The sequence below is a fragment of the Talpa europaea genome, assembly GCF_964194135.1.
Source record: "Talpa europaea genome assembly, chromosome: 12".
NCBI classification, from domain to species: domain Eukaryota; kingdom Metazoa; phylum Chordata; class Mammalia; order Eulipotyphla; family Talpidae; genus Talpa; species Talpa europaea.
In genome coordinates, this window is record NC_140079.1 from 13,570,684 (window position 1) to 13,596,580 (window position 25,897).

Below are 25,897 nucleotides of genomic sequence, written 5' to 3' on the forward strand. Positions count from 1 at the left end.
TTCCAGCATCATCCTAGTTATTCCTAGTTCTTTCATTAACCCACTTACTCTCCCAGCTGTTGTGTTGCTATCACAAAGGTATGAAATGGGAAGGATGGAAGGAATAGTAAATAGTGTTGCTTAGAGGTAAAGCTCAATTCTTTACCTGGGTCACTTTATTTTTTTTTTAAGATTTATTTATTTATACAAGAATGGGGGTACAGGTCAGATGCTTGGGAGGGTGAGAGAATTCTCCAGAGAGAGCAGGGAGAAGAACAGACAGATGGACCAAAGACACTGCTGAGGGGAGCAGCAGGAGAGGCAGAAGTCTGCCATGCTATGTGGGTTTCTCCCTGGCTGGCCAGGAATCAAACCTGCACTGCAGAGGTTGCGGATAGTTTCACAGCACAGTGCTCAACCCGCTGAGTCACTGGGGAGGTCCACCTGGGTCACTTTCTAAGGCTGACCATGATAAGCAAGCTGAATATACCTTCTGAGCAAAAAAAATTGCAACTATATGGAATTTTTTGCTTTTTGCAAGGATGAGAGACAGGCTATTGTGGAAATATATAATTTGTGTTTAAATTTGGAAATATTTCTATAGTTTCTATAGGACAACAGAACAGAATATTTAGAAACTATATTATCTTCATTTAAATGAACTCAAACTAAATGCCACTTAAACTTTAGTTCCACATTTGCATTAGCCACACAGCAAGTGCTCGATAGCCACATGAGGCTGGATTGGACAGCACAGACACAGAACATTGGAGAGTACAAATAAAGAACATTGCCACCATGTGGCTACCACTGTTGGCTACCACTGCTATAGAATATGTGGTGGGTGTAATTGTAGACTTCCAGGAAATGGTGCAATTTTGGACCTTACGCCCTATAGTAATTTTTTTTTTTATCCATTCTCTACTATTTTAATTCCCCCAGCCTGTGGGTATAGGATAAGCAGCTTGGGGCTGGGCATCAGGAGCCTCTGGATCAGCTCTTAGCTCCCATACTGGTTTACTGAGTGACTGTGAGCATTGCTCCTAGACTTGCTTCCTTCATCTGTGAAATGATGGAGCTTGGCCAAATGAGATTTTTTTTTTTCAGCTTTAAAATTCAGACTTTTTTGAGGAACACAGAGCACACAGGTCCTACTTTGATAAAAGTAGGATAAAAGACCTGATGTTTGAGAAACAGTGACCTCTTAGCACAGATAACTGTCACCAGGATGCCTCTGACTTCTTTCTATTTTCTTCTGTTTCCAAAACATGAGTGGTTGTCAACCAATCAGAATCCGCTATCCAGGGATCCACCAGCTGGCTGTTTGGGCTTCGCATGTTCTGTGCACAGAGATGTGTTGCATGCAATTTTATACTGTTGGAAGTTTCACGGTTCTTTTTAAAAAGGGTCTTGTTGCATTAACATGGGTTACTGACACGCTAGGGCTACACTGTGAACTGTGTTTGGGTGCCAGGGGTTCTTCACAACCAGATTCTAAAGGGCTTCCGACTTGTGGGCTGCCCAGAGTCAGGCTGATTTGGCTCCACAGTGTTTTCCCAGACTTAGCCCGAATTGAACTTACAGCTTTTTACCAGCAGCAGCCACTTACCACCTCTGTTGGTCTTCTGTTTTCAGTTTGCTGTGGTCAGAGGGAGGTGTCTCTTCTCAGAAGTAGCTTTGTGCTGAGGAGCTCTAGACATTCAGACAAGATATTCTGGCTGTGCTGGGAGAGGATTTTCTTTCTTTCTTATTTTTTTATTATAATTTTTAAAGATTTATTTATTTATGCATATAAGAACTGGGGTGTAAATCAGAGGTTCTGGGTGTGTGTGAGTGAGAGAGGATTCACCAGAGAAAGCGGGGAGCAGAACAGGCAGATCTACTGAAATGCACTGCTGAGGGGAGCAGCAGGCGAGGCAGTAGAGGTCTGCTGTGCCATGTGGGTCAGCTCCCTGCCCGGCCAGGAATCGAACTTGTGGCGCAGTGGCTGGCAATCACTTAATAACGCTGTCTTTAACCCCTGCGCCACCAGGAAGGTCCTCCTTTATTATTTTGAGGAGGAAAAGATTTTCTTCCTCTCTAGTAAGAAGCAGCAGGAGGAGGAGGATCAGGAGAAGGAGGAGGAGGAGGCCAAGAGGTTGAAGAGGATCCTTCATTTACTTACTTTTCTTGCTAAGGCACTCATGGGGATTGAGGGAGGAGATCTGGAACTTCTGCACACACCCCCAGGGCAGACTCCTAGCTCCTCAAACTGTCACTGTCACTGACTAGCTGTGTCCTTGGGCAAGGCCCTGACCTCCGAGCCTTAACACCCTGTAAGCGCTTCCCTCTGTTCCTGGGATGGCAAAGGGCAACATAATATGGGTGTTCTTCCACCTTCCAGTTTTCCTACAGAAACACGTATGTACTGAATACAAATGGCTAGTCTTCTTAAAAACAAATCAACACACTGGGCCTCCCTGGTGGTGCAGCGGTTGAGTGCTGGGCTGCAAAGCTGCCCGCAGCCTCTGCAGCCCTGGTTCGATCCCCGGCCACCAGCGAGGGTCCCACATGGTGCGCAGACCTCTCCTGCCGCCCACTGCTCCCCTCAGCAGTGTACTTCGGTCCTTCTGCCTGCTCTGCTCCCCGCTCTGGCTCTGGTGAATTCTCTCACCCTCCCTCGCTTCTGACTGTACCCAGTGATTATAAATAAATAAATAAATAAATAAATAAATAAATCTTTAAAAAAAAATCAGCACATCTGTGGTTTCAAAAATTAGAAATGGGAATGGCTGTTTCATTTATTTGGGCAGGCGTTTTTTGTTTGTTTTTTGAGACTCTTTACATTTTTTTTTTTAAGATTTATTTATTTATGCACACAAGAGCTAGGGTACAGGCCAGAGGTGAAGGGGGTGAGAGAATTCACCAGAGACAGAGTGGGGAACAGAACAGGAAGACTTACTGAAGGGAGCAGCAGGAGAGACAGGAGATGTCCACTGTGCCATGTAGGTAGCTCCCTGACCGGGGATCAAACTCATGCTGTAGTGGCTGCGGACAGCTTCATAGGTTGCATCTTAACCCCTCGACCCACGAGGCCCTATTTACTTTTTCCCCCTGTTTTTATTTATTTATTTACTTTATTTATATCTTTTATTTATTTTATTTTTTTTTATTTTAATTTTTCTAGAGGCATGTCTTATTTATTTATTATTTGTTTGTTTGTTTGGTTTATACATGCACTGGGTACAGTCAGAAGCGTGGGAGGGTGAGAGAGTTCACCAGAGCCAGAGCGGGGAGCAGAGCAGGCAGAAGGACCGAAGTACACTGCTGAGGGGAGCAGCGGGCGGCAGGAGAGGTCTGCTCACCATGTGGGACCCTCCTCCGGTGGCCGGGGAGCAGCCGGGGATCGAACCGGCTGCAGAGGCTGCAGGCAGCTTTGCAACCCAGCGCTCAACCGCTGCGCCACTGGGGAGGCCCTATTTATATCTTTTACATCATTGTGTATTCCCCATAAAATTCCCATCACCAGTTTACCCATGAATCATCACCATAGTCCCTTGTGCTCTTTTCTCCCCTATTTTGATCCCTTTTCCTTCCCCTCCCTCACAGAATGTCTCGGATTTGTGGTTGCCTGCTAATTTTGTTTTATTATTATTATTTTTCCCTGATCCCTTATTATTTGATTCCCCTATATTCCTTCTATATATGAAACCATTCATTATTTTTCTTTTTCCTTCTGGCTTATTTCACTGAGAATGATCCTTTCTAGCTCCATCCATGTTGCTGCAAATGGCATGAGTTTATCTTTTTTGATTGCTGAATAGTATTCCACTGTGTATATGTACCACATCTTCTTGATCCAGTCATCTATTTTTGGGCATTTGGATTGTTTCCATAGCTTACCTATTGTAAATAGGTCTGCAGTAAACATAGAGGTGCAGGTATCTTTTTGAATTAATGTTTTTGTGTCCTTTGGGTTGATTCGTAGGAGTGGAATTGCTGGGTCATATGGTAGCTCCATTTTTAGTGGTTTGAGCAACCTCCACACAGATTTCCATAGTGGTTGGACCAGTTTGCACTCCCACCAGCAGTGCAGGAGAGTTCCTTTTACTCCACATCCTCGCCAACATTTGTTGATTCCAGCTTTTTTTTTTTTTAAAAAAATGTGCCATTCTCACTGTTGTAAGGTGGTATCTTATTGCAGAGGTGATATCAAATGAGGTGGTATCTCATTTGTATTTCCCTGCTTATAAGTGATGTTGAACATTTTTTCATATACCTGTTGGCCATTTGCATTTCCTCTTTAGAGGAGTGTCTTTTTAGCTCTTCTGCCATTTGGGTAGGTTTTTACCCAACTTTTTCAAAAGCACTAGCACATTTGGTGGGCTATATTTATTTGAATTAAATCTCATTTAGTCAATTTAAAACTCCTTGAAAATATGGATTTTACATTGCAGTTGATTTGGAAAGAGGGAAAAGAAGGAAGGTAAGCAGATAGGCTTTTGGGTAAATCTTGTGCATCCTTGGCTTATTACCTCGACATTCCCTTGTCATTTGTGATTTGTTCAGCATGACTCTATTAAATGTGTCCTAGTCAACTATCAATAACTACAATTCTCTTTTCTATCCTCTTTTTTGCTCTCCTCCTGGCTGATTCTTACCTTTCTCTTTTTGTTTCTTCTTTAGCCTAACCTCACAGTCCAGGCCCCAAGTGGAAAAAAAGGTTGCTGTTTTCAGCTTGTCTAGGGGGTAAAAAAAATACTATGATTCACTCCCCTTCCGGTGGGGTGGGTGGGGTGGGTTGAGGTGCTGGGGCCTTAAATCAGCACAGCTTCTCTGTGTGTATGTGTGCGGCGCACGTTCATGGCACGTCTGCCTGCAAACCTGGTGTGTGATTCCAAGCACATGCACACGCCGGCACGCCCGCCTGTGTGTCAAGGTGCGTGCATCTGTGTGAGTGTAGTGCGCCCTACACTCACGCCGGAACGCCTGCCTGCAAGCCTGGTGTTTGTGTGTCTGCAGTGCGTGCACACATGCCCCCCACCGGGTGTCTGTGTGTGTGTGCGCGCGCGCGTGTTTGTGCAGCGCGCGCACCCGCTCAGCCAGCCCGTGCGCCCCCGGTGCTCTCCCTTGCGCTTGCCGGGCCTGGGGTCCGCCCTCCAGCGCCCTTCTACCCGAGGCGAGCCCACTGTTTCTATAGGAACCGCGACAGCGCCTGGCCCCCTCCAGCCCTGGCCCCCAGTGCGAGCATGCCCAGTGGAAGCCGCCACTTTGGCTCGGGTCTAGGTTTCCAGTAAGTGGCATGCGGGACTCCGGAGGGATCCCAATGAGCTGAGCCGAGTCTTTGTGTGTAGAGGGAGGCGGCGACGGCCACTGGCCTGGAGACCCCGCCCGGGGTGCCCCCGACAGGAACAATGCTAGCCTGCCTGGCCCGGGGGAACTTACTGGACGTCCTGCAGGAGGGCTTCAATGAGGTAACTGCCCGCTCCTCCCACTCCCCTCCCCCAGCGCCTCCCGCCTAATCTCTGGCAGGGGTGCTCCACCGCCCCCATCCTCACGGGACCCCAAAACACATGGCCCGCAAAGCCGACTAAGGCGGTGAAGGCTCGTGTAGGGTAGACGGGGAACCTCCAGGATTCAAAAGGGCGCCTGCCCCTGGTTAAGCTGGGCGATCATCTACCCCCGGAGCTTACCTGAGCCCAGAAGCCTGGAGCAGATTCTGAGAGCTTAGCTCCTACCAAAGAGGAGGTCTCCAGCGCCCCGGGATTCTCCCCCAGGAAATCCCCAGGGAAGCCCCCGACTATTTGTGAAAGTGCTCATTCTGTTTCCTGAGCTCCGCGGCTGAGCCAGGGGAGGGGTGGGGTGGCATCGCATTGGTAGAAAGTTTGAGAGCGGGCAGGGTGGGTAGGTGGTCCATTTTTAGTGGCCTTTTTGAGTTGATGTCGCTTTCTCAATCCAGGGCAGTAGATTTCTCCACAACCAAGGACATGGTTGGCAGAGAGGAGCCACGAGGAGGGGGACCGGGGGCAGAATTTCTGGACCCAATTCGGAGAAGGCAGCATTTGCTCCCTTTTTTGTGACCATGGGGACTTTGTCCTCAATCTGACGGGCGGTGTGCTCTGGGGGTCATTTTCTCTTCACTCATTTTCTCTCAAAATTCTGTTATTTATTCCATTTTCTTTTCTGTGACACAGGAAATTCTGGTTTAGGACCTTTCCTCCTTGCGATTTGCTCCATCAGTCTATCATTGCTTGAGAACCCTACCCCCTTGGGGGGCCTTATTCCAGCATCCAGGGATACCCCTGCAAGGACTAGACTGTTGTGTCTTTCTTCCACCCTCCCCCATCTCCCCTGTTTTTCTTCCTCCCTCTCATTCTCATCCTTTAATGTCTGACTCGAATTTAAGCTTTTTGAAAAATTGGTTTTTAATTAAACAATTAATGAACATATGAATACATTCTCTTCTTAAACGTGAACACGACAGGCCAGACTGAGGGTCTTTGGCCACCCCTCCCATTCCTGCCTTTTCCCCAGAGGTAACCCTTCTCATGAATTTGTGTACAGATTGTCTTCCTACAGCTGCATTACAGGCTCTTTCCTTAATTCCTGTTTCTAATTAAGAAGCTCTGCAGCCTGAGACCTGACTCAGAACCTCCCCCCAGACCTGGCCCCTGTGCACCAGCCTTGTTGCTGACACACAGAGGGAAACTGCAGACATGCCGTCCCAGCCTAACCAACTGAGTCAGAATTTTCCTTTGGCAGAAGGGTGTCATCACCTTCGCTGCCTGCACCGCAGGGCTCCACATCTTTCCACCATTTCTCCCTGAACACACAGAAGAGGTTGTTAACAAAGAGCTGCAGTCAGAGAGTTGAAGCATGGAGGAGCCAGGAAGCCGATTACTTGAAAGCTTCCAGTATTCCTGCATCCTCCTGTCTCACTCCCTGCCTCTGGACCTGGAGCTTCAAACCCAGGTATGGCAGAAGCTCCTGAGGTGCTTTTATGGCCTCCCCCCTCCCTCCACCACCACTTTTTAGCTTAGCTCTCACATATCAAGGCCCACTGTCTTATTAGGAGGAGGAAACCAGTAGAGTCCTCAGTCTTGGGCTTTGCCTTCACTTCCCAACCTTTCTGCTGAAGAGCCAGGTAAACCAAGAGGCTTGACTGGGGTGTGTGTGTGCTGCGCATCCTTTCATGCTTCCCCGAATATCCCCTGAACACTCACTCTTGTAAAATATAAGTGGAAATAGGGAGTGGGAGAGTTTTCTTTCTGAGGTGGTAGTGGAGTCTTCATAGATACAATAGACACACAACTTTGTAATAATTTCCTCTCTGGAGTAATGAGGTGGTAGTGCCTCTTTTCTCTCTCTGACATATGCTTTTTCTACCCATCTTGTCAGCTTTCCTCCACCCTTTCCACAGGCTAATGTATATCCATTCCCTTCAAGCTTTCAATTCTGACAGCCAATAGGTACTTTTGATTTCTGTGAGAAGCTGGCATCACCTAAGCAATGCTAATAGTAATGGCTCCTTATAGTTTAATGAATTCTTTCACATAATTTAAAAAAAAACATCCTTTTCACATATAGCATCACATTTAGTGCTACTGAGTAATAGTTTGGTTGGTTATTTCAGGGTTGACAGGGCTCTGACCTATGCCAGCCTCTCGGATTGCTCAATAACTGTTGTGACAGGACTTTGTTGCTGCTTTGTTTTGGGAACATGATGAGGGACACAGCAGCCGTGGAACAGGTTTGCAAGGCAAGACTCTAATACTTGAGCCGAAGTTCCTGGGCCGTTTGTTGAAAGCAGACAGGCTAGTAAAAGCTGACCATGTGACAATAGTATGAGAAATAAAGTCTGGCGGATGGGATGGGATGGGATGGGGGACAAAGTTTTACAGGGAACAGAGAAGGGGTCATCATGCGCATATGTCAAGAGACATTTGTATCAGCAAATTATTTGATGTTAGCACAGGCAGAGTTACCCCGAGACCACCATGGAGATAGTCACCAGCAGCCAGGTCACCAGCAGCCTAGGCGTTCCCAAGCCTGCCTTGTGATACAGGCTATACTCCATAGGTAGTCGAGGAATGTTCTGTTGTGACTTGTAGATAGCAAATAGGTCACAGTTGCCCATGAATGGCCAGCTAGTAGCCAGCTCATGGGGACCCACAAATAACCCAGTATTTTTTATTTCTTTTGTTTGAGTTATGTGATAAGGATGTAAGTGGAGACTTAAAAGCTGGTGTCACAATACACTTCAGTTCCTTGGAGAAACTCTTCCTTCTGAGGCTAAGAATGCCATACACATATCTAGTCATCTCCCGGGAATGAGCCAAGCATAACTGAAACTATTCTTCATCACCTAGATTCAGTGAGGGCAGTGACCTCATTCTTTGTGACAGAGAAAACTGTCACAGGAAATGAAGCTATGGCCCTAATTGGTTAATTATGAGGATCCCCTGCAGCAGAGAAAAACCCTGCCCTCTGAATCAAGGCTTCCCTCGACTCACTGTTGGACTCTGTTCTCAGTCCATCTGCCTCTGTGCATCACTGCGCATGGCACATGTTTTTTTTTCTGCCACATTCCCTGTATAGAGCCCTGGCCTCAGCACACCTGATGGATGATTCACTGAGCTGTTGCATGTCAGTGCTGCCAGTGCAGTCCCTCTTACTGACACGGTTCCTCTGCAGTGTGACTTATCCACACATTTCGGCCCCCTCCACACTCTATAGGGAGCTCTGGCTTTCCTCTCCTTACCACCTAGGTTACGGGCCTGGTTGGCTCTCAAAATTTCCCATTCTATACTTCCATGAAAACGATGTATTTGTTTTCTCTTGACTTGGTACTGATGCTCTCAGAGGAACATTATCTTTGGATAATGTTGCAACAGGTATTTCTAGGGGCTGGACTTTCTTCAAACAAGAAAAACTAGAGGCTCAGTAAAAGATTTTGCATCCTGCCTTATTTGCATGTTTCCATTACTTGTGAGTTCCACAAACATTTTGTGGTGTAGGTGTGAGAAGGGCAAGAAGGAGAGGAAAAGAGAGACTTTGGTGCTTGTGTCGGAAGCTTTTATAGTGCTAAGGTGACACTATGCTTTGGTCAATAAGTGTTCACTCAGTTATTTGGTCATTTATGAGGCAAGGGGGTGGATAAAATCATTGAAAAACACTTGGTTCCTACTTCCAAAGGGATTTATAAGGAGAGAGAGAAAAAAACACATGATGCTTATTGTGATAAATGTCATGAAAGAGGTAGTGTTTGTGGGAACTCCTAGGGTTTCCTTCTACTTCTGTTCTTGTGCAAAGCACCAAATAGTTACCAACCTACCTGCTCCCTGAGGCCAACTTTCCCCTGCTCTGGCCTGGTAAACAGGCATGCAAGCCTCATTCAACAGACAGTCACTGAATTACTGTGTTTACCAGGCACCATGCCAGGCTCTGGAAATAGAAATCAAATAACATAGTCTGTACCCTCCAGGAGCTTATGGGCCAAGGAAGAAATGGGAAATGTTCCTTGAGGAGACAGAGAAAACCTGTACTGGCTGTGGTGTCAATGGCTTGAGGGACTGGAAGTTTGGGGAAGAATTTATTAAAACGTTGACTGATGAGAAATATATTTTCTGAACGTAAGGCTCAGATATTTAGCATGTGACCGGAAAGACTTTCCCTACCAGTTTCCCTCCAAATAAAAAAGGAGAAATTTAAATCCTACTATGAGATTCATCTGTGGGGGTGTGTCTGAGAAATACAGGAAGAGCCTTTGTCTGGGGTCACCCCCATGGGGGACTTAGAATGAGAGGGGGAGAGGGTGGGCAGGTGGGGCATCTGTAGGGAGCATCTCCCCTAAGGGCCTCCTGGCCTTCCTTGCATTAGGATCTGCAACCTGGGGCCAACCAGAGGCTTTCAGACATTTCCACAATGAATTCCTCTGTGCTTTTGCAGTAGAAATTAAAAGGCCTCTTAAGTCTTCAATGTAACAAAGCACTCTACCCCCTAACCTTCTCTTTTCTATCCTGACTGATTTTTCCTCCTCACCCAGGCTGGTTGGCTTTGCGCCCACAGGAGTCAATGCCAACTAAGCAGATGCTCCCTGGCAGCAGGTGCTCAGGCAGCTTTATGTCCTCCTGGTGAGTGATGGGCTCCAGGCGTGTGGAACAGCCATGGGGCGCTGCTTGCCAGGTGCCACTCCCCCAGGCAGTTCAGAGAGATGGGCCTGCTAGAAGCGCTTCGCCAGGACTGGTCTGTTTGGCATAGGCTACGCAGCCCAGAAGACTCAGCGACACTTTCCTGAATGTATTACATTTCTTTGTTATCACTCAAACCAGGTCCCATTTAAGTGACTGTGGAACTAATAACCTTCAGAGGTCGGGTATGGCGAAGGGCTCAAGAACCAATCCCAGAGGCCATAGGAGTGGCTTCCCTGCGCTATTTTGAGGGTGAGGGACACGGTAGACGACACAGCTCTCACTCATTCACTCATTCACATGTATTTATTGGGCACTTTCCTTGTAACTTGCATTCTTCAGTTAACAGTGTTTGTGGAACACTCATAACTAATGAAGGTGTAAAAATAAGGGGAGGAAACGAAATCTTATACCAAATCTCTAGTTTTTCACTACAGTAATGAAAGTAATGCACTTTCTGCTGCATTATCCTTTGACCACTAGGCTGAACACCAGTGTGAATAGTCCTGCCGTACAGGGGAGAAAAATGATGGTTTTGACATAAGAACTTTCTTTCTCACTAATTAGCCATCAGGTTCAATGACTAGCTTTTCAGGAAAGAGTTAATCAAAAAGAAATACAGGCTTATGTTTTTATTGGCACAGTTTAGACCAATCACAGCTCAAGCTTTTCAGCCCCCTCCCCCCACCCGCCCCAACCTTTCCTCTCGGTTTTTCAGTAATATCCCCACCCCCACCTCCTCATGGTTTTTTTTTTTTTTCACCTTTAACCAGAACCTTTAATTTTTAACGTCTACATTCCATTCTATAATTATAATTTACATAGTTGTGTATCCTTAAACTTACATGTCCTTAAACTTATAGTCCCTTTATTGCAACACCCTTCCCAAGTTTATTGCTTTGATTTGTCTTGCTTGTTTGGTTGGATTTCATTATCTAGTTTTTCTAGAAGGTCTCAGAGGCCCTTGAATTTTAGCATGCTTGAAACTGTTGTCCTTATTCTTAAAAAACAACTTAGATTGTTATTAATTTTAGATAACTCAGTGTTGTATATCCTCATGGTTTTTATGCTTGAGGGTCTCTGAGTGCTACAGGGTACTTAATTGCCCTGCAAAACTGTTTCCTTCCTGAGCCATTCAGATCTTCTCCCAAATCCTTCCTCTAGCACATGGAGGCATCCCATTGCCTTTCTTGTTTGCTTCTTGCTGGCCAGCAGGGCACCACACAGCCAACTCCTTGGATGTTCTGAGCTGGAAACAGCAGGTCCCCCAGACAGCAGGGTGAAGTCCAGCTAGTGCTTTTGCAGCACTAACCAAACAAGTCCCCTGCAGGAATTCTCTTTGACCTTGAGGGTTAGAGGAGACAGAGAGGAGGCTAGGTTTGCAAATTTGTTTGGAAGGGAGGGCAGGTCCCAAAGTTGAACAGAAGGAAAGTTACATTTGGTCTCAGAAAGCTTTCAAGGTCAAGATTGCCTGCACAAATGAAGACCAAGGACAGTGTTGTCTCTAATGGATGAGTTGCAGCTCACATGGTGGGGTTGTTAGGGGGAAAGGATGTCCTAAATTAATCCCATACAGGCTTTGTGGACTCCACCCCTGTATCAGGGTTGCTCTACAACAGGGTTATTTGGAGTGTCTTGGCGGAAGATGATGGAGATTGGGGTGCTTGGGCCTTCATGACAGCTACTTCTTTGTGTCACCACAGGTCTTAAAACTTGAGAGTGACTAGCCCCTCACGTTGAAATCCTGCTCACACAGCTTTGACTGTTGCATCTTTTCTGACCTTTTCTTTTTAACTATTTATTTATTTATCTATCTATCTATCTATCTATTTATTTATTTATTTATTCATACAAGAGTTGGGGTGCAAGTCAGAGGTGCGGGAGGTGAGAGGATTCACCAGAGACAGAGTGGGGAGCATAACAAGCAGATCTACTGAAATACACTGCTGAGGGGCGCAGCGGGCGAGACAGGAGAGGTCTGCTGCAACATGTGGGTCAGCTCCCTAGCTGGGGATCTAACTCTTGCTGCAGTGCCTGTGGATAGCTTCATAGTGCTGAGACTTAACCCCTTGAGCCACCAGGGAGGCCCCTTTTCCTGACTTTTAGTCTTTCTAGGTGTCTGGATTACACAGGCATTCTAGCTTCCCCAGAGTGAGTTAGTGGTGTTAATTCTGGGCAGCAGTTAGTTCTAGGCTATCACTGGCATCGTATGTTCGATTGTCTTGCTTTTTTAAATTAGTTTGTTTGCAAGTATGCAGAGTCCATGCGGAGGTAGCAGAGATAAACACTGATAGAAACTTACTCCCAGAATCCAAGGAAAGACTGCAAAACTAAGCCCTTAAGAGGATGGACCCGAGTCTGAGAAACAGTGAAAATCAAGGACTCAAAACCATGGAGGATGTCTCCCTGTGCTTTCTGCTCTCTAGAAAATTCTCTTTTACCACAGTTGGCTTTTCTCTCCCAGGTGGGCTGCATGGTCTATGATAACATCTAAATTTTGTATCTTACAACTTTGTCAGAAAAAAGACAGAATGAGACGCTGATTTTATGCCTAAATGTTGAAACAAGTAACTCAACTAGACCACCCAAATGGGCCAGTGGAGGAGGCCATATCTTCCCAGGCTGGTCCCAGGGACCCCACTGTGTACACGAGGGTGCATGTTGCTACACAGGGGTACTCTTGAGAGCTGGGAAGCTCCCTCCCTAAGAGCTGTTAGCTACACCACCTGTGAGGCTGACCTGAACCAGATTGTATTCCTACTGTGCTTCTCCAGCCCTTGTTGGAAACAGACCAAGAACTAGGAATACGTTCAAGATAAGTCAACATTCCAACTATTTTCATGTTGCTGAACCTGAAACATTCATCTTGTCTTTACCGAGTGATAGATTTATAAAATGAGAATGCCCGAACGAAACAAAAGGTAGTGGTTTTTTATTTGTTTGTTTATTTGATTTTAGCTGCTGCAGGAAGCCCTAAGACTTTACTTCAGGTAGCTGGGGTGAAGGGTGGCACTTGGAAATGGAGAGAAGGAGGGTGAGTGAGTTGGGCTCTGGATCCCCTGTCCTGGCCCAGAACAGAGAAACTCTGTTGTTTCCTATGTTTTATGTATCTGACTTAAACACAAGTTAAAATTTTTATTATATGATAAAAAGGAGGAGGAGGAAGAGAAAGAAATCATTACTAGTCCAATCCCAGGCAGTAACAGCCTCTTGCAAAAAGTGTAGTCTTTCATCTGCTGCAAAAGCAGCTCTAGTCAATTTAAAACCAAGCAGCAGAGCTCCTCAGGGCCTAGGCACGCCCTACTGGCTTTATTCAGAGATAAACATCTCCGTGGGGGATGTGGGCAGTGTGGCTGGTCCTCTGAAGTGTCTATTTTGTCCTTCCAATCAATTTTTTCAGACCCAGCAGTAGTATTTATAGCAAGAACAGGGTCTTGCTTGTCCTTTGGGTGAGGAGTACAGGTACCTTCAGGTCAAAAGGGGAGACAATCCAGGACTTAGTTTAGACTAAGTGGGAGGAGTGAGGACTTAAAGCTGGTGTAACCTTAAACTGTGGAGTTAAGAAGGGGTAAGAATTACCCCACCTGATGGGGAATCTCTCATCACTTTGTTAGGTGCCATTTAATAGGTCCCTGTGTTAGGGGGAAAGGATGTCCTGAGATAATCTCATACAGGCTTTGTGGACTCCACCCCCACTCCAGACTAACGCCATCAGGACATTGGGGAAGACAAATCCCATCACCACCAAGGGGAGGGTGGCTGGGACCTGAGGGTGGAGTTGGGCAGCCAGGTTGGATATAAAAACCAAACACGTGGGCCTTGCTGGCTCTCTGGCTCGCGATCGCTCGCCTCCTGGCTTCACCGCTCCTGGCTGGCGGCCAGCTCTCAGAGCGCCATTTTGGGATTCCTAATCTGTGGATTGGGTAGGACTCATTTAAAACTTTGTCTCCCGCTTTTCTCCCAGAGCTGTACATTTCCTCATTTCCCCTTCCCTTTGTAAATAAACCTTTTATTAACCTTTCACGTGTGCCTGCAGTAGAACATTAATAAGTCCTTTTAAGCGCGCGGGTGAGGACCCACAGTCAGGCACCCCGTTTTGTATCGAGGTTGCTCTACAACACCTGCAGACATAGTGTCTTGACAAAGACCTTTCTTCAATTAAAAGTTACTATATCAACATCATTGCAGACATACTTATCAAGTTGTTTTTTTTTAAATTGCATGAATAGTAAACAGCCTCAACATTTTAATATTTACCAATCTGGTATGACTTCAGATGCAAGATAAGGATAGTCTAGGGGCCTCCTTGGTGGCGGAAGGGGTTAAGCACCACATTATGAAGCAATCCGCAGCCTCTGCAGCACGAGTTCGATCCCCGGCCCACCATGGAGCAACCCACATGGTGAGCCAAACCTTTCCTATCTCCCCCGCTGCTCCCCTCAGCTGTGTATTTCGGTTAGTCTGCCTGTTCTGTTCCCCACTCTGTCTCTGGTAGGTCCTCTCATCCCCTGCATCTCTGGCCTGTGCCCAGCTCTTGTATGCATAATTAAATAAATCTTAAAAAAAAAAAAAAAGATGAGGATAGTCTAGCCTCTTTCTGTGCCGCCTTAGCCTCAACTGATGTCACATCCTGTAATTTATTCCACAGAATTATCCTACATATTGAACTCTAAATTCTTCTCTTTGCCAACCCCCCCCCCCCATTTCTGTCCCACTTGTTTTCAGTTGCATCAAGTTTTCTCCTTACTCTTCTCTCTTCTCTCAGTTTCTCCTCCACAGTGTAGATTTCTTGAGTACTCACTTTGAATACTCTCACCACCATCCTCACTTTCTTTGGCCCGGTGATCACGGCCTCTTCAACCATTTCCAGTCTCTGATCAGCCCATTCTCAGTTTCCTTTGCTCATGGCCTAGGCCTGCCAAGCACTTCTAGGGAAAGTCACAAACTTTGCAGATCACAATGACAAAATCATGGTTTCCAGGCTCACTGAGTCCTTTGCCAAGAAATCTTTAGCCGTCACTTCTTCCCAGCTTCCCACAGCGTCCCTTTCCTGAAGCCACCTTCATTCTCTGCCCCTTTAACTCTCCACAGATAACCAGCCTACTTCATAATCACTAGAGGGGCAATTGGATTGGAGCTCCTTCAACCTCCCTCTGTCCTACCTCCAAATTTCCCACCTACATACCTTTTCCTGCCTCAGGACCAGAGGAGGAAGTGGCCCACATCCTCTCCTCTGAAACCTTGCTGCATCTTTCACACCCTCCCTTGGACCTGCTTCTCCTACACTCACCCCTCAACTCAGCCTCCAGCTGTCCTCTTCTCCTAACAAACCTGTATTCCCTGTCCCCCTTCCTCTCCAGCTAAACCCTCTCCCTTCCTCTCATTGCTTCTGTTGTCCTATACTTCTTGCGATTTTTCAGTTCCTGCCATCTGACTTTTAACACCCTCTTCCCACTTTATGGTATCTGATCTCAGAAAGGTGACCAAATCCTGTGAAGTATTAAATGAGTAGAGTCCTCAGCCTGGACTCTACTGAAACCGTGCAATCCTAGGGAGTGTCATAATTAGTGGAGCCCTCACCCTTGTGCTTACAATTTATTGCAAGACAGGACTCAAACACAGAGTATAACAACAACAGGGCTTATTTACAAGGGGAGATTTAAAAAGAGTTTTTAAGGCGCCAGTGGCCCTCTGTCCTACTGCCTATAGTGTCCGCAGTGTCCAATAAGCCAAACCAAGAGCTGCTCTTGAAGGGTGACATTGTCCTATGAGAGCCTGGAGCTGGTGGCACACTGATAAGTGGTGGACCAGGACCCAACTCACAGAGGCAGCTGGAGGTGATCACAGGTGGCATTTCTGAGGCCACATTGCAGCAGCCAGCAGCAGTGATCTGGAGGCCTCCCTGGCAGCATTGGAGGCAAGAGTAACAAGAGACCGCTCTAGAGGTGGTGTGGGCACAGGCCTGCAGTGCCCATCAGGCACCTGTAATCAGGCAGCAATGTTCAGCTCTTAGAGGTGGTGCTGGTGGTACAGGAAACAGGAGCAGCAATCGACGCTCCAAAGCAGTGAGGCAGACGTCAGAACCGATGAGCGAGTCCTCGACAGGTCAGACGTCTCAAGACAGGAACTAATGGTCTTTACAGGAGAGTGTCTGAATCTGCCCTGAACCCTGGCTTCTACTGCTTTTAGGGTCCCTTTGAGCCTCCCCTTGCTCCTAACAGCACTATGGGTTTCAAAACTTAAATGGCTCAGTATCAAAACCCAGACCCCACCAGCTAGTGAAACCTGATTCTCTCTGTCAAGTTCGACCATCTCATGCCAGCTGTGGTGGTAGGCACATGGGATGCAGCAGGCCAAGCAGGCTCCAAGGCACCACTGAGCCAAGAGCTGCAAAGCTCCTCTTACACCACCACACCTGACCTTCCTGACCACTGGTCTTAAATGTCTCTCGTTCCCCGTTGTCATGGCACCTGAGAGGCAGTTGACTGCTTCAAGATGAAGCCGAACCTCTCTTTCCCAGCCACTGCCTGCCAGAAACTCATTGAAATGGATGATGAATGCAAACTTGGTTCCTTTTTAAGAAGCCTACTGCCACAGAAGTTATTGCTGGCACCCTGGGTGAAGAATGGAAGGAGACGAGGTCCGAATCAGTGGTGGGAAGGTGCTATCATGAAGGAGAGTGTCCTGTCCCCTGGACCAGTTCACCTACTACTGATAAGGGCATCCCTGGGATAGCCCAAGGCGGACTGATGAAAGAAAGCCCAAATATGTTTGGCTTTGCATTGTGGATGCTGGTCTGAGTGTTTGCAACTTGGTCATTGTGAAAAAGGAGAAAAGTGTGTTCCTGGACTCGCTGATCCTCCTGTGAAAAAACTCATATTTGGGGCAGAGGCCCAAAGGAGCTAGCAGAATTCACAGACTTTTCAACCTCTCTGGAAGGTGATGTCCAACAAGAGGTGGTGGGGAGGCCCCTAAACAAAAAGGTGAGACACCTAGGACCAGCGCACCCAATCCAGCATCTCATTACTTCACAAACGGTGGAGCAGTGCTCTGAAGAAACAACTTGCTAAGAAAAAGCAAGGAGGAGATTGCAGCGTATGCTAAACTTGAATGAAAGAGGCCAAAGAAAAATGCCAGGAACAGATTGCTATGAAACAGAGACTGTCTTCCTTGAGAGTGTCCACCTCCTAGTCTGAGTCCAGTCAAATATGAATTTTTCTAAAAGGGAGTAAGAGCAGACGTCAAAACAAAAAAGTGAAAAATCTCTCCTCCCTAGGTCCTCCCCTAATACTTCCTCTGTCCTTTCGCATATTTTTAAAGATTTGTTGCTTATGTCACTTCACTTGTCCCTTTAATGTTGCCACATTCTGGCTTTCTGCCCCGAGTGTTCCTGTCTTCTGTCTTTTTGTACGCTTTCTTTGGCAGAGTAGAAATAATAGATTCTTTGGAGTGAGTGCAGTGGTGTCATTACCTATCTGTCAGTCACTTCTGACTCGTTTCTGGAATTTTCCTTTTCCAGCTATATGCTTCAGTTTAGACTTTCAGCTTCTCTCACTCATATTATTTCCTGGTCTCTTCTTTAGTTTCTCTAGACCTGTCTACTCTTTCTGTCCCATATTCTGCTCTGTCCACGGTCACCTTTTTAAGATGCAGGTCTCAGGGCCTCCCTGGTGGCGCAGCGTGTTGAGCACAGCTCTGTGAAGCTGTCCGCAGCCTCTGCAGCATGGGTTCGATTCCCAGCAGGCCAGGGAGATAGCCACATGGCACAGACCTCTCCTGTCGTGCCCGCTGCTCCCCTCAGCAGTGTGTTTCGGTCTGTCTGCCTGTTCTGTTCCCCGCTCTGTTTCTAGTGAATCCTCTCACCCTCCCGCACCTCTGACCCGTAACCCAGCTCTTGTATAAAAATAAATAAATCTTAAAAAAAAAAAAAAGATGTGGGTCTCAGTTTCTCCTGTTGAAGAGAAACACCACACTCTCCTGTTGAAGGTGTCTAAGCCTTAAGTCTAATAAGCTCTCTAGGTCTGATGCTGACCTTTCTCCATCATTATCACCTGCCAGTGACGGCTCTGCCCATGCTAACTTGGAAGCTGGCTACTCCACTATACCATGTGGCTTCATGGTTCTTTCTCCTTTTATCACCCCTGCCTCAGATGCCCTTCTCCTCTTGAGCTGATAAACACCTTTAAAGAACCAGAGAACCAGACAAACATCTCTCTCCTCTTGACCTTCCTGGATCCCCTCATCCTTCTGTCCTGTGGCTCTTTTTGTGCAATGATGTTGTTTTTAGACTGTTCTTCATTGCCATGATGGTCACTTTGCATTGCAATTACATATGTGCCTGTAAGCGCTGGGCCTAGCCGAGAGGAGGGACTCAAGTAATGTTGGTTGATTTGAATAAACAATTGCCCAGAAAAAAAGGGTCTAGAAGGATCTAGCAAGATCCTGTGAGATAGAATCTAGCAAGAATTTTTTGAAGGTCAATGTGCATTAAGGAAAAGTGTATAAGAACGAAGATGGAAGATGTGGTTTAACAGCAGAAGATGTGACATATTGGGGTTTGGTGACAGCGCTGTGTGAGTCAACAGTGTGAGGTGATAACAAAAGAAGAGGAGGAAAAAGAGAAGGGAGGGGGAGGAGCAAGAGGGGGAAAGAATGTGAAATATCTTGCTGAGGAAGTTGAGTGTCTGGTTTAAAATCCAGAGTGTTGTGTTTGGTCTAGATATTGTGGTTTAAGGGACTTAGGCCAGAATAGCAATAATTCTCAAAGGCATTGTGCTTTTAGGATTTTTGGAAAATGATCAAAATAGACAAACTGCAAGCTAATATGAGGAAGAAAAAAGGAAAAATACAAATATACAAAATAAGAAATGACAATGGAGAAATAAACATTGAAACAAAAGGTTGGGAGACTTCTCAGGTCTGTGCAAATACATCTTATTTATTTATTTATTTATTTATTTATTTATTTATTTAAAAGATGTATTTATTTTTTGCATACAAGAACTGGGGTACAGGTCAGAGGTGTGGGGGAAATGAGAGGATTCTCCAGAGATAGAGTGGGGAGCTGGATAGGCAGATCTACTGAAATACGCTGCTGAGGGGAGCAGCAGGCAAGACAGGAGAGGTCTGCTGCAACATGTGGGTTAGCTGCCTGGCCAGGGATCAAACTCTGCTGCAGTGTCTGGTAATAGCTTAATAGTGCTGTGTTTTAAACCCCTATGCCACCAGGGAGGCCCTTCTTGTACTTGCTTTTTTTTTTTTTTTTTTTAATAGAGGCATGCTTTTATTTATTTATTTATTATATTTGTTTGTTTGTTTTGTTTATACATGCACTGGGTACAGTCAGAAGCGCGGGAGGGTGAGAGAATTCACCAGAGCCAGAGTGGGGAGCAGAGCAGGCAGAAGGACTGAAGTACACTGCTGAGGGGAGCAGCGGGTGGCAGGAGAGGTCTGCGCACCATGTGGGATCCTCCGCCGGTGGCCGGGGAGCAGCCGGGGATCGAACCGGCGCCGCAGAGGCCGCGGGCAGCTTCGCAACCCAGCGCTCAACCGCTGCGCCACCGGGGAGGCCCTTGTACTTGCTTTTTGACCCAGTAATCCCACTTCCTGGAATCTACCCTGAAGACAGACTTTCGGCAACGTGAAAACACACATATGTGAGATTACTCATTGCAGCATTGCTTTCAATTGTAAAATAGTGGGAGAAACCTAAATGCTCATATATAGGAGGATGGTTGAATGAACAAAGATATATCCATTTGTTGGAGTACTATGGAGCTCTGAAAAAATGACTAATAGGCTCATATGCTTCAAAATTGTCAAGATCACAAAAGACAGATTTAACAACTGCCCCAGGTTGGAGGAGACAAAAGAGACACTACATCTAAATGCAGGATGAGAGCTTGGGTTGGATCCTGGTCAGAAAAAGGATATTTGTGGGATAATTTGAATAAGTGGTAAAATTTGAACAAGCTATGTAGAATAGTTCACAATTTCATAGTTTATAAGTATTAATTTCACAATTTTAAAGTTAATCCCCTGTTTTGGTCATTATGTCATGGTTATATAAGACAAACATTTGGAGAAACTGGATTATGAGGTCAGGAAATTTTTTGTACCTTTTTTGCTGCATTGGGTCTGAAATTATTTCAAAAGGAAAAACTAATAAAATAATAAGTAATACTTAGGGATTCTGAATAACATCTAGTATGAGTCATCAGTGTGTTCTGGTGGCCAAGGAAGAAAGGAAGGAAGGAAAAAAAAGGAAATCCCTGAATGAGTCCTTTACACCCGAAGTGTTGTGTTAGGCTTGAGGTGTCCTGTATTCAGAGAGATTTGGATAGGAAAATCAATAATACGCTGAACCATTTATGTGAGGAATGGTTAACTGAATGTACCTGGAACACTTAAGGAATATTGATAGATCTGGGCCTCACTTGTAAGAAATTTTGACTGGGGTGGGCCCAAACAATATCTTTTTAAATCTTGGGTGATTCTGATAAGTAGTCAGGATTATAACCCCTTGGTTAAGGCATCTGGAGTGTTCAGCTAAGAAATGACTCAAGTCAGCTCTACAAGAATCATATAAGAGAGCTTCGGAAAATAAAGCTTTCTAGGTTTTCTCCTGTAGAGTGAATTGGTGGACTTGGGGTAAGGTTTGCCCATCTGTTTTTGAAAAACTTCCCTTATGGTCTTGATGTACAACCAAGTACGGGGCTGGTGGGACAGGTCAGTGCTTCTCACTTTGATGTGCATGTGAATCCCGAGCGCATCTTGTTAAAATACAGATTTTGATTTGGTGGGGCTGGGATGGAGCCTTAGAGCAAGCATTTTTTTTTTTTTTAAAGATTTATTTCTTTATTTACACAAGCACTGGGTACAGTCAGAAGTGTGGAAGGGTGAGAGAATTCACCAGAGCCAGAGCAGAACAGGCAGAATGACGAATAACACTGCTGAGGGGAGCAGTGGGCGAGACAGGAGAGGTCTGCGCGCTATGAGGGACCCTCGCCAGTGGCCGGGGATCGAACCCACACTGCAGAGGCTGTGAGCAGCTTTGCAGCCCAGCGCTCAACGACTGAGCCACCAGGGGAGGCCCTAGAGCAAGCATTTCTAACAGGTTCCCAAGTGATGCTGGTGCAGCTGATCCAGGGACCCACTTTGAGCAGTAGACAGTCACTTAGTGTAGATCCTTATATATGAGACATAAATGTTGGCTGTTGGGGAGGAAGTGGTTTAGACTCCTAAGCCTTCCATCATGAGAGTTTTGGTGAGGACCCAGCATAACTCTTGATATGGAGTAGATGTTTAGGAAAGTGTTAACTATTATGATCATTTATGTTGTAGCATCCTCTTTTGTTGGGAACCACAGCTGTGATTAATGTGCATGAAAATTCCTGTTAGAAACCTCTAATCAGTTTAGCATCAGAGACGACTTCTATTCAACAGTCAAGAGAAGGCTATTAAGTTGAAACGATCTTGGCCTAATGAAAAATACTTGCTCTCGTCTGCATAATTAACTTTTGCCATCACCTCAAGTCTTGGTCTGATGAAGTGTGACAGATGATTCACTGATTCAAACAAATATTTGTTGAGCACCTGTTACCCTCAGTCCAATCATTCTGAATTGTTGATGCTCTCTTCCGAGAGCAGAGTTCAGCCCTTAACCCCTCCTTTGAGTTCACTGTTCTCTTTGCCCCCATTCCTCCTTCAGGAACCCCCTTCAGGTTGGGCTAATTCTCTCTTAGCACCTTGTACAGCCCTGTCTGAATTTTGGCTCTGCAACCTCAAGCTTTGTTCTTTGCTTTTTTTTTTTTTTTTTTCTGCATGCTTCTTGAAAGCGTGAAACTCATTGTAGCCCCCTAATTTAGCATAGTGTCTGCTCCCAAGTTATTGTTGAATAAACTATCTGACATTATGCCTGAAGGATAGCAGCATGTGAGATGTGTGGGAGGGCCAGGGAAGACTTTCTGGAAAGCCTCGAGACCTAAGGGGCGATAAGCAGGGGAAGATGGAGAGGCTGGAGAGCCTGGTGCACTGGGGGCACTGCTCCTGGCTTGGATGTCCTGAAGCCTGGAGGGCAGATGGATAAGAAATGAGTGACGCTGAAGAAGGGGCAGCACATGGCCGACTTGAATGACAACTAAGGTCCTTGGATTTTACCTTGAGAACAGTATGAGACCAGTGGAAGATATTAGCCGGAATGTATGGTGGGCAAGTTGAAGGTGATATTAGCTACATGGAGATGGGTTAGGAGTTTTACACATAAACTGGGTGGGTAGTCAGACCCCAGCTGCAACCCTTACTGCCTTTTCTGGTCTAAACTCATTTTCCCCAGATCAGAATGGTTCACTACAAAGGAGTCCTTTGCCTGGTCTGCCTCAGTGCTTTGGGAGCAGACTTTGATGCAAACCCTCACTGAGCAGTGGGAGCAAACTTTGGAGCATTACATATCTCAGCCTTCCCTGGGGAGTCAGGCCCTTGTTGGGTATAAGGTGTAGCCACTTTTGTTCTGTAGAGCGAGTTAGAGAGTAATAGGTCAATGCTGGCACATTTACCAGGTTTTAATGCCAATTCTGCTCTGTACTAGCTAAGGGGATGTTGGAGAAGTTACATAACCTTAACCATGGAATGGAGATGATAGTGACCCTTCAGTGCTTTTGTGACAATCAAATTAGAGGAAGATAATGATGAAATGAATAATGACCATTTATAAACATCCATTTTGTGACAGGCCCTCTTCCAGTTACATTCATTAAGTCATTGAAACATAGCTGAAACACCAAAAGAAGTATTTAGTTCATGATAGGTATTCAATAAATAGTATAAATATTAGATTCTGCCCCCGCTCACTCCCTTCTGTGCTTCCTACACTTTGTCAGTAGCTGATGATTATTGCTTTAGGACTGTCTTCCAAAGACTTGACTTAATCCCACAAATCAACATTGAGAGAGAGAATAATGAAGATTTAATTTAAGCTCAGGAAGCAGCTAGTGAGTAATTTCCAACACCATTTCATTAAGGAAGTAGTTGGGGCTTAGAAATCAGCCCTACTTCCCTACTAAACCAAATTATAATTTATGCCATTAGCTCTTAAACTTAATTTGTAGGTTCAGGATCTTGGGCTTCTACAGAAACCAGATAGAGCTGCTGCCTGTACTCTGGCATTGTTTATGCACTATTTGGATGTTTAGAGCCCTCTCTGAGACCAGATGGAATATGTAAGCTCGCCTGTGGAATGGGATGATGAGTTGGGTGAGCTCTCTATCCCTCTCTGGGCCTGACAGGCTTCTGATGATCTGGGCCCTAGCTCTGTCTGAAAATAAATGAAAACTACCCCGCCAACCACTCCCCACCCCTGCTCCCTCTTTAGAAACACTGCTCACAATGGCCTTTCTTTTTCCTTCTTTGTGCAGATTTCAAGTAACTAGATCCTCTTTGACAATATAAAGCACAGATTAAAACTAACTCTGTAGCAATCCCAGGATTATGGGATTTATTTAGGAGAATAAATCTTGAGTTGACTGTGAAATGGTTTCACTTGCGTCTCATTTTGAAGAAAGCAGCTACTGGAGAGGCAGTACTGAGCTGCTGACTGTTTACTTCTGCTCTCCCAAGATAGTTCTTTTTTTTTTTTTTTTAAAGATTTATTTATTTATTTATACAAGAATGGGTACAGGCCAGATGTGTGGGAGGGCAGAGACAGAGCGGGGAGCAGAACAGGCAGGCTGACTGAAATACACTGCTGAGGGGAGCAGCGGGCGAGACAGGAGAGGTCTGCCGCGCCATGGGGGTATCTACCAGGCTGGCTGGTATTGAACCCGCATTGCAGAGGCTGCGGACAGCTTCACAGCACTGCACTCAACTGCCTGTGTGAGATAGTTCTTAGGAGTATCACTGTCCCTTGTGCATATGGGACGTGAGTGCATGTATCAAAGAAGCAGGGAGACAAGGCCGGGGGTAGTGTCAGGGAGCAGTGCTTAAACCCAAAAACTAGCTGTGATTCTGAGCCCAGCCCTCATCTTTGTTCAGCAGAGTACATCTCAAGAAAGCAGGAATCTTAATCATTTAAATACTCTTCTGCTAATCTGAGTTTGTTTTGCCCAAGTCAGAAGTTACCTCATCCCCGAAGACAAGCATAAAACTAAGGAATTTTAGATAAGCTCTGTTGACCATAATTCTTCTTTCTTTCCTTAAAATGTCACCCTGCTCCTCTGGTTATAAATCTCCGACCATAGCCCAAAGTCAAGTGCACACTAGAGAGTGCAGGATAGAGGATAGAAATAATAGAAAACTTTCCCCTTATTTCCACTTTTCCTTTTTCAGCAACAGCTGCAAGCATACGTGGCCTGGGTGAATGCCCAGCTGAAGAAGAGGCCAGCGGTGAAGCCCGTGCAGGACCTGAGACAGGATCTTCGGGATGGGGTGATCCTGGCCTATCTCATCGAGATTGTGGGTCAGTGAGTCCTGGACTTTGAGGCTAGCTTTAATCAGATTGTAACCATGTTTGTCCCCCACATGCTCTGAAAGCAGAGCAGATCGTTTCTTCTTTAAAATAGATGGGAAAGGAAGTAGAAGACTCAAAATACTCGCTAAGGCGAATTCATTTGTTCACTAGCCAATAAACACGATGTGCCAGGCACTAGATTATTCTTCGGGAATATGATGATGAGCACAGTCTCTGCTCTCAAAAGAGTCTCCCAAGGTGGGAAGGCTGCAAAGTGAAGTCGCTTTCATTTATGTGCTTAGTACTCTGACAGGGTGAGTACAGATGGGAGCACTTGTGGGGACACCCAGCCCCATCTTGGGAGTTGGGGGTGCCTTGCCAGAAGTATTGGCAAGGAAAAAAAAAAAAGTAAACCCAGAAAGGGAAGTAGGAGCCAGGCAAAAATAGAGTGTGTCCCCAGAAGAGAAGGACCTCTGTACACACTACCATGATGTTTCATGAAAGGGCATTTCCTCTCAAAGCCCTGGAGAAGCTGCAGGTCATTCTTTTTAAATTGTAACTTATCCTCAGCACAGAACCTCAGCTTTCTTTTCTTACCAAATGGCGGCTGTTCACCTATCTCTCCTGTAGAGATTGAGCTCTTAAAGAGCAAGCACAGTGTGATTTTTTTTCTCCTGTTCCTGCAACCTCTAGCCTGACACATAATAGATACTCAAACATTTGTTGTTATGATTTTGCTTAGAGTCCTTGAAGGATGTGGGGCTCTTCGTGGTATGGAAGGAGTGGGGTCCACTACAGGTAGCCTATGCATGAATAATACCTCATTGAGAGAGCTCATGGATTCGTCAGCACGTTCATTCACTGATAAGAACAATGGAAATAGTTAATAGCAGCTCTGTTCATTTCACCCTATCATCTGTGTTTGGGGGATGCAATATTACCCCCACTAAAACCAGCCTAAAAAAGGGGACTTATAAAATAAATCTGTGCTTATTATACATACAATGTATAATATCTTATTATATTTATTGATAAAAATAGTATCTATCAGGCATTGGGCTAAGCTTGCCACTTTGATTAATTGATTTATGATATGGTATATGTGAATGCTACTATTTTACTCATGAGGTTTACAAAGGCTAAGCAGCTTTACAGTGTCATATAGATATCAGAGACAAAGCAGAGGTCCAAATCTAGATTGGCTTTTATTCCAAAGCTCATTTTAAGCATTTAATTTTTCAGTTATTCAAATAGAATGTCCTGGAAATTAACATCTGGTGGAAAAATCCAGAAGGTTCAAAAGGAT

The 25,897-nt window shown here is 45.6% G+C and overlaps 1 protein-coding gene across 1 annotated transcript in view; it reads left to right on the forward strand.

Moving 5' to 3' along the window:
- Positions 1–5,372: 5,372 nt before the first annotated feature.
- The window catches only part of DIXDC1 (DIX domain containing 1), a gene marked incomplete at both ends in the record, with an annotated part of 57,231 nt that continues 36,706 nt past the window's right edge, over positions 5,373–25,897 (forward strand). The window contains 4 exon segments of the mRNA XM_084251252.1: positions 5,373–5,432; positions 10,027–10,081; positions 10,084–10,091; positions 24,471–24,600. Coding sequence (XP_084107378.1) covers positions 5,373–5,432; positions 10,027–10,081; positions 10,084–10,091; positions 24,471–24,600 — 253 coding nt within the window.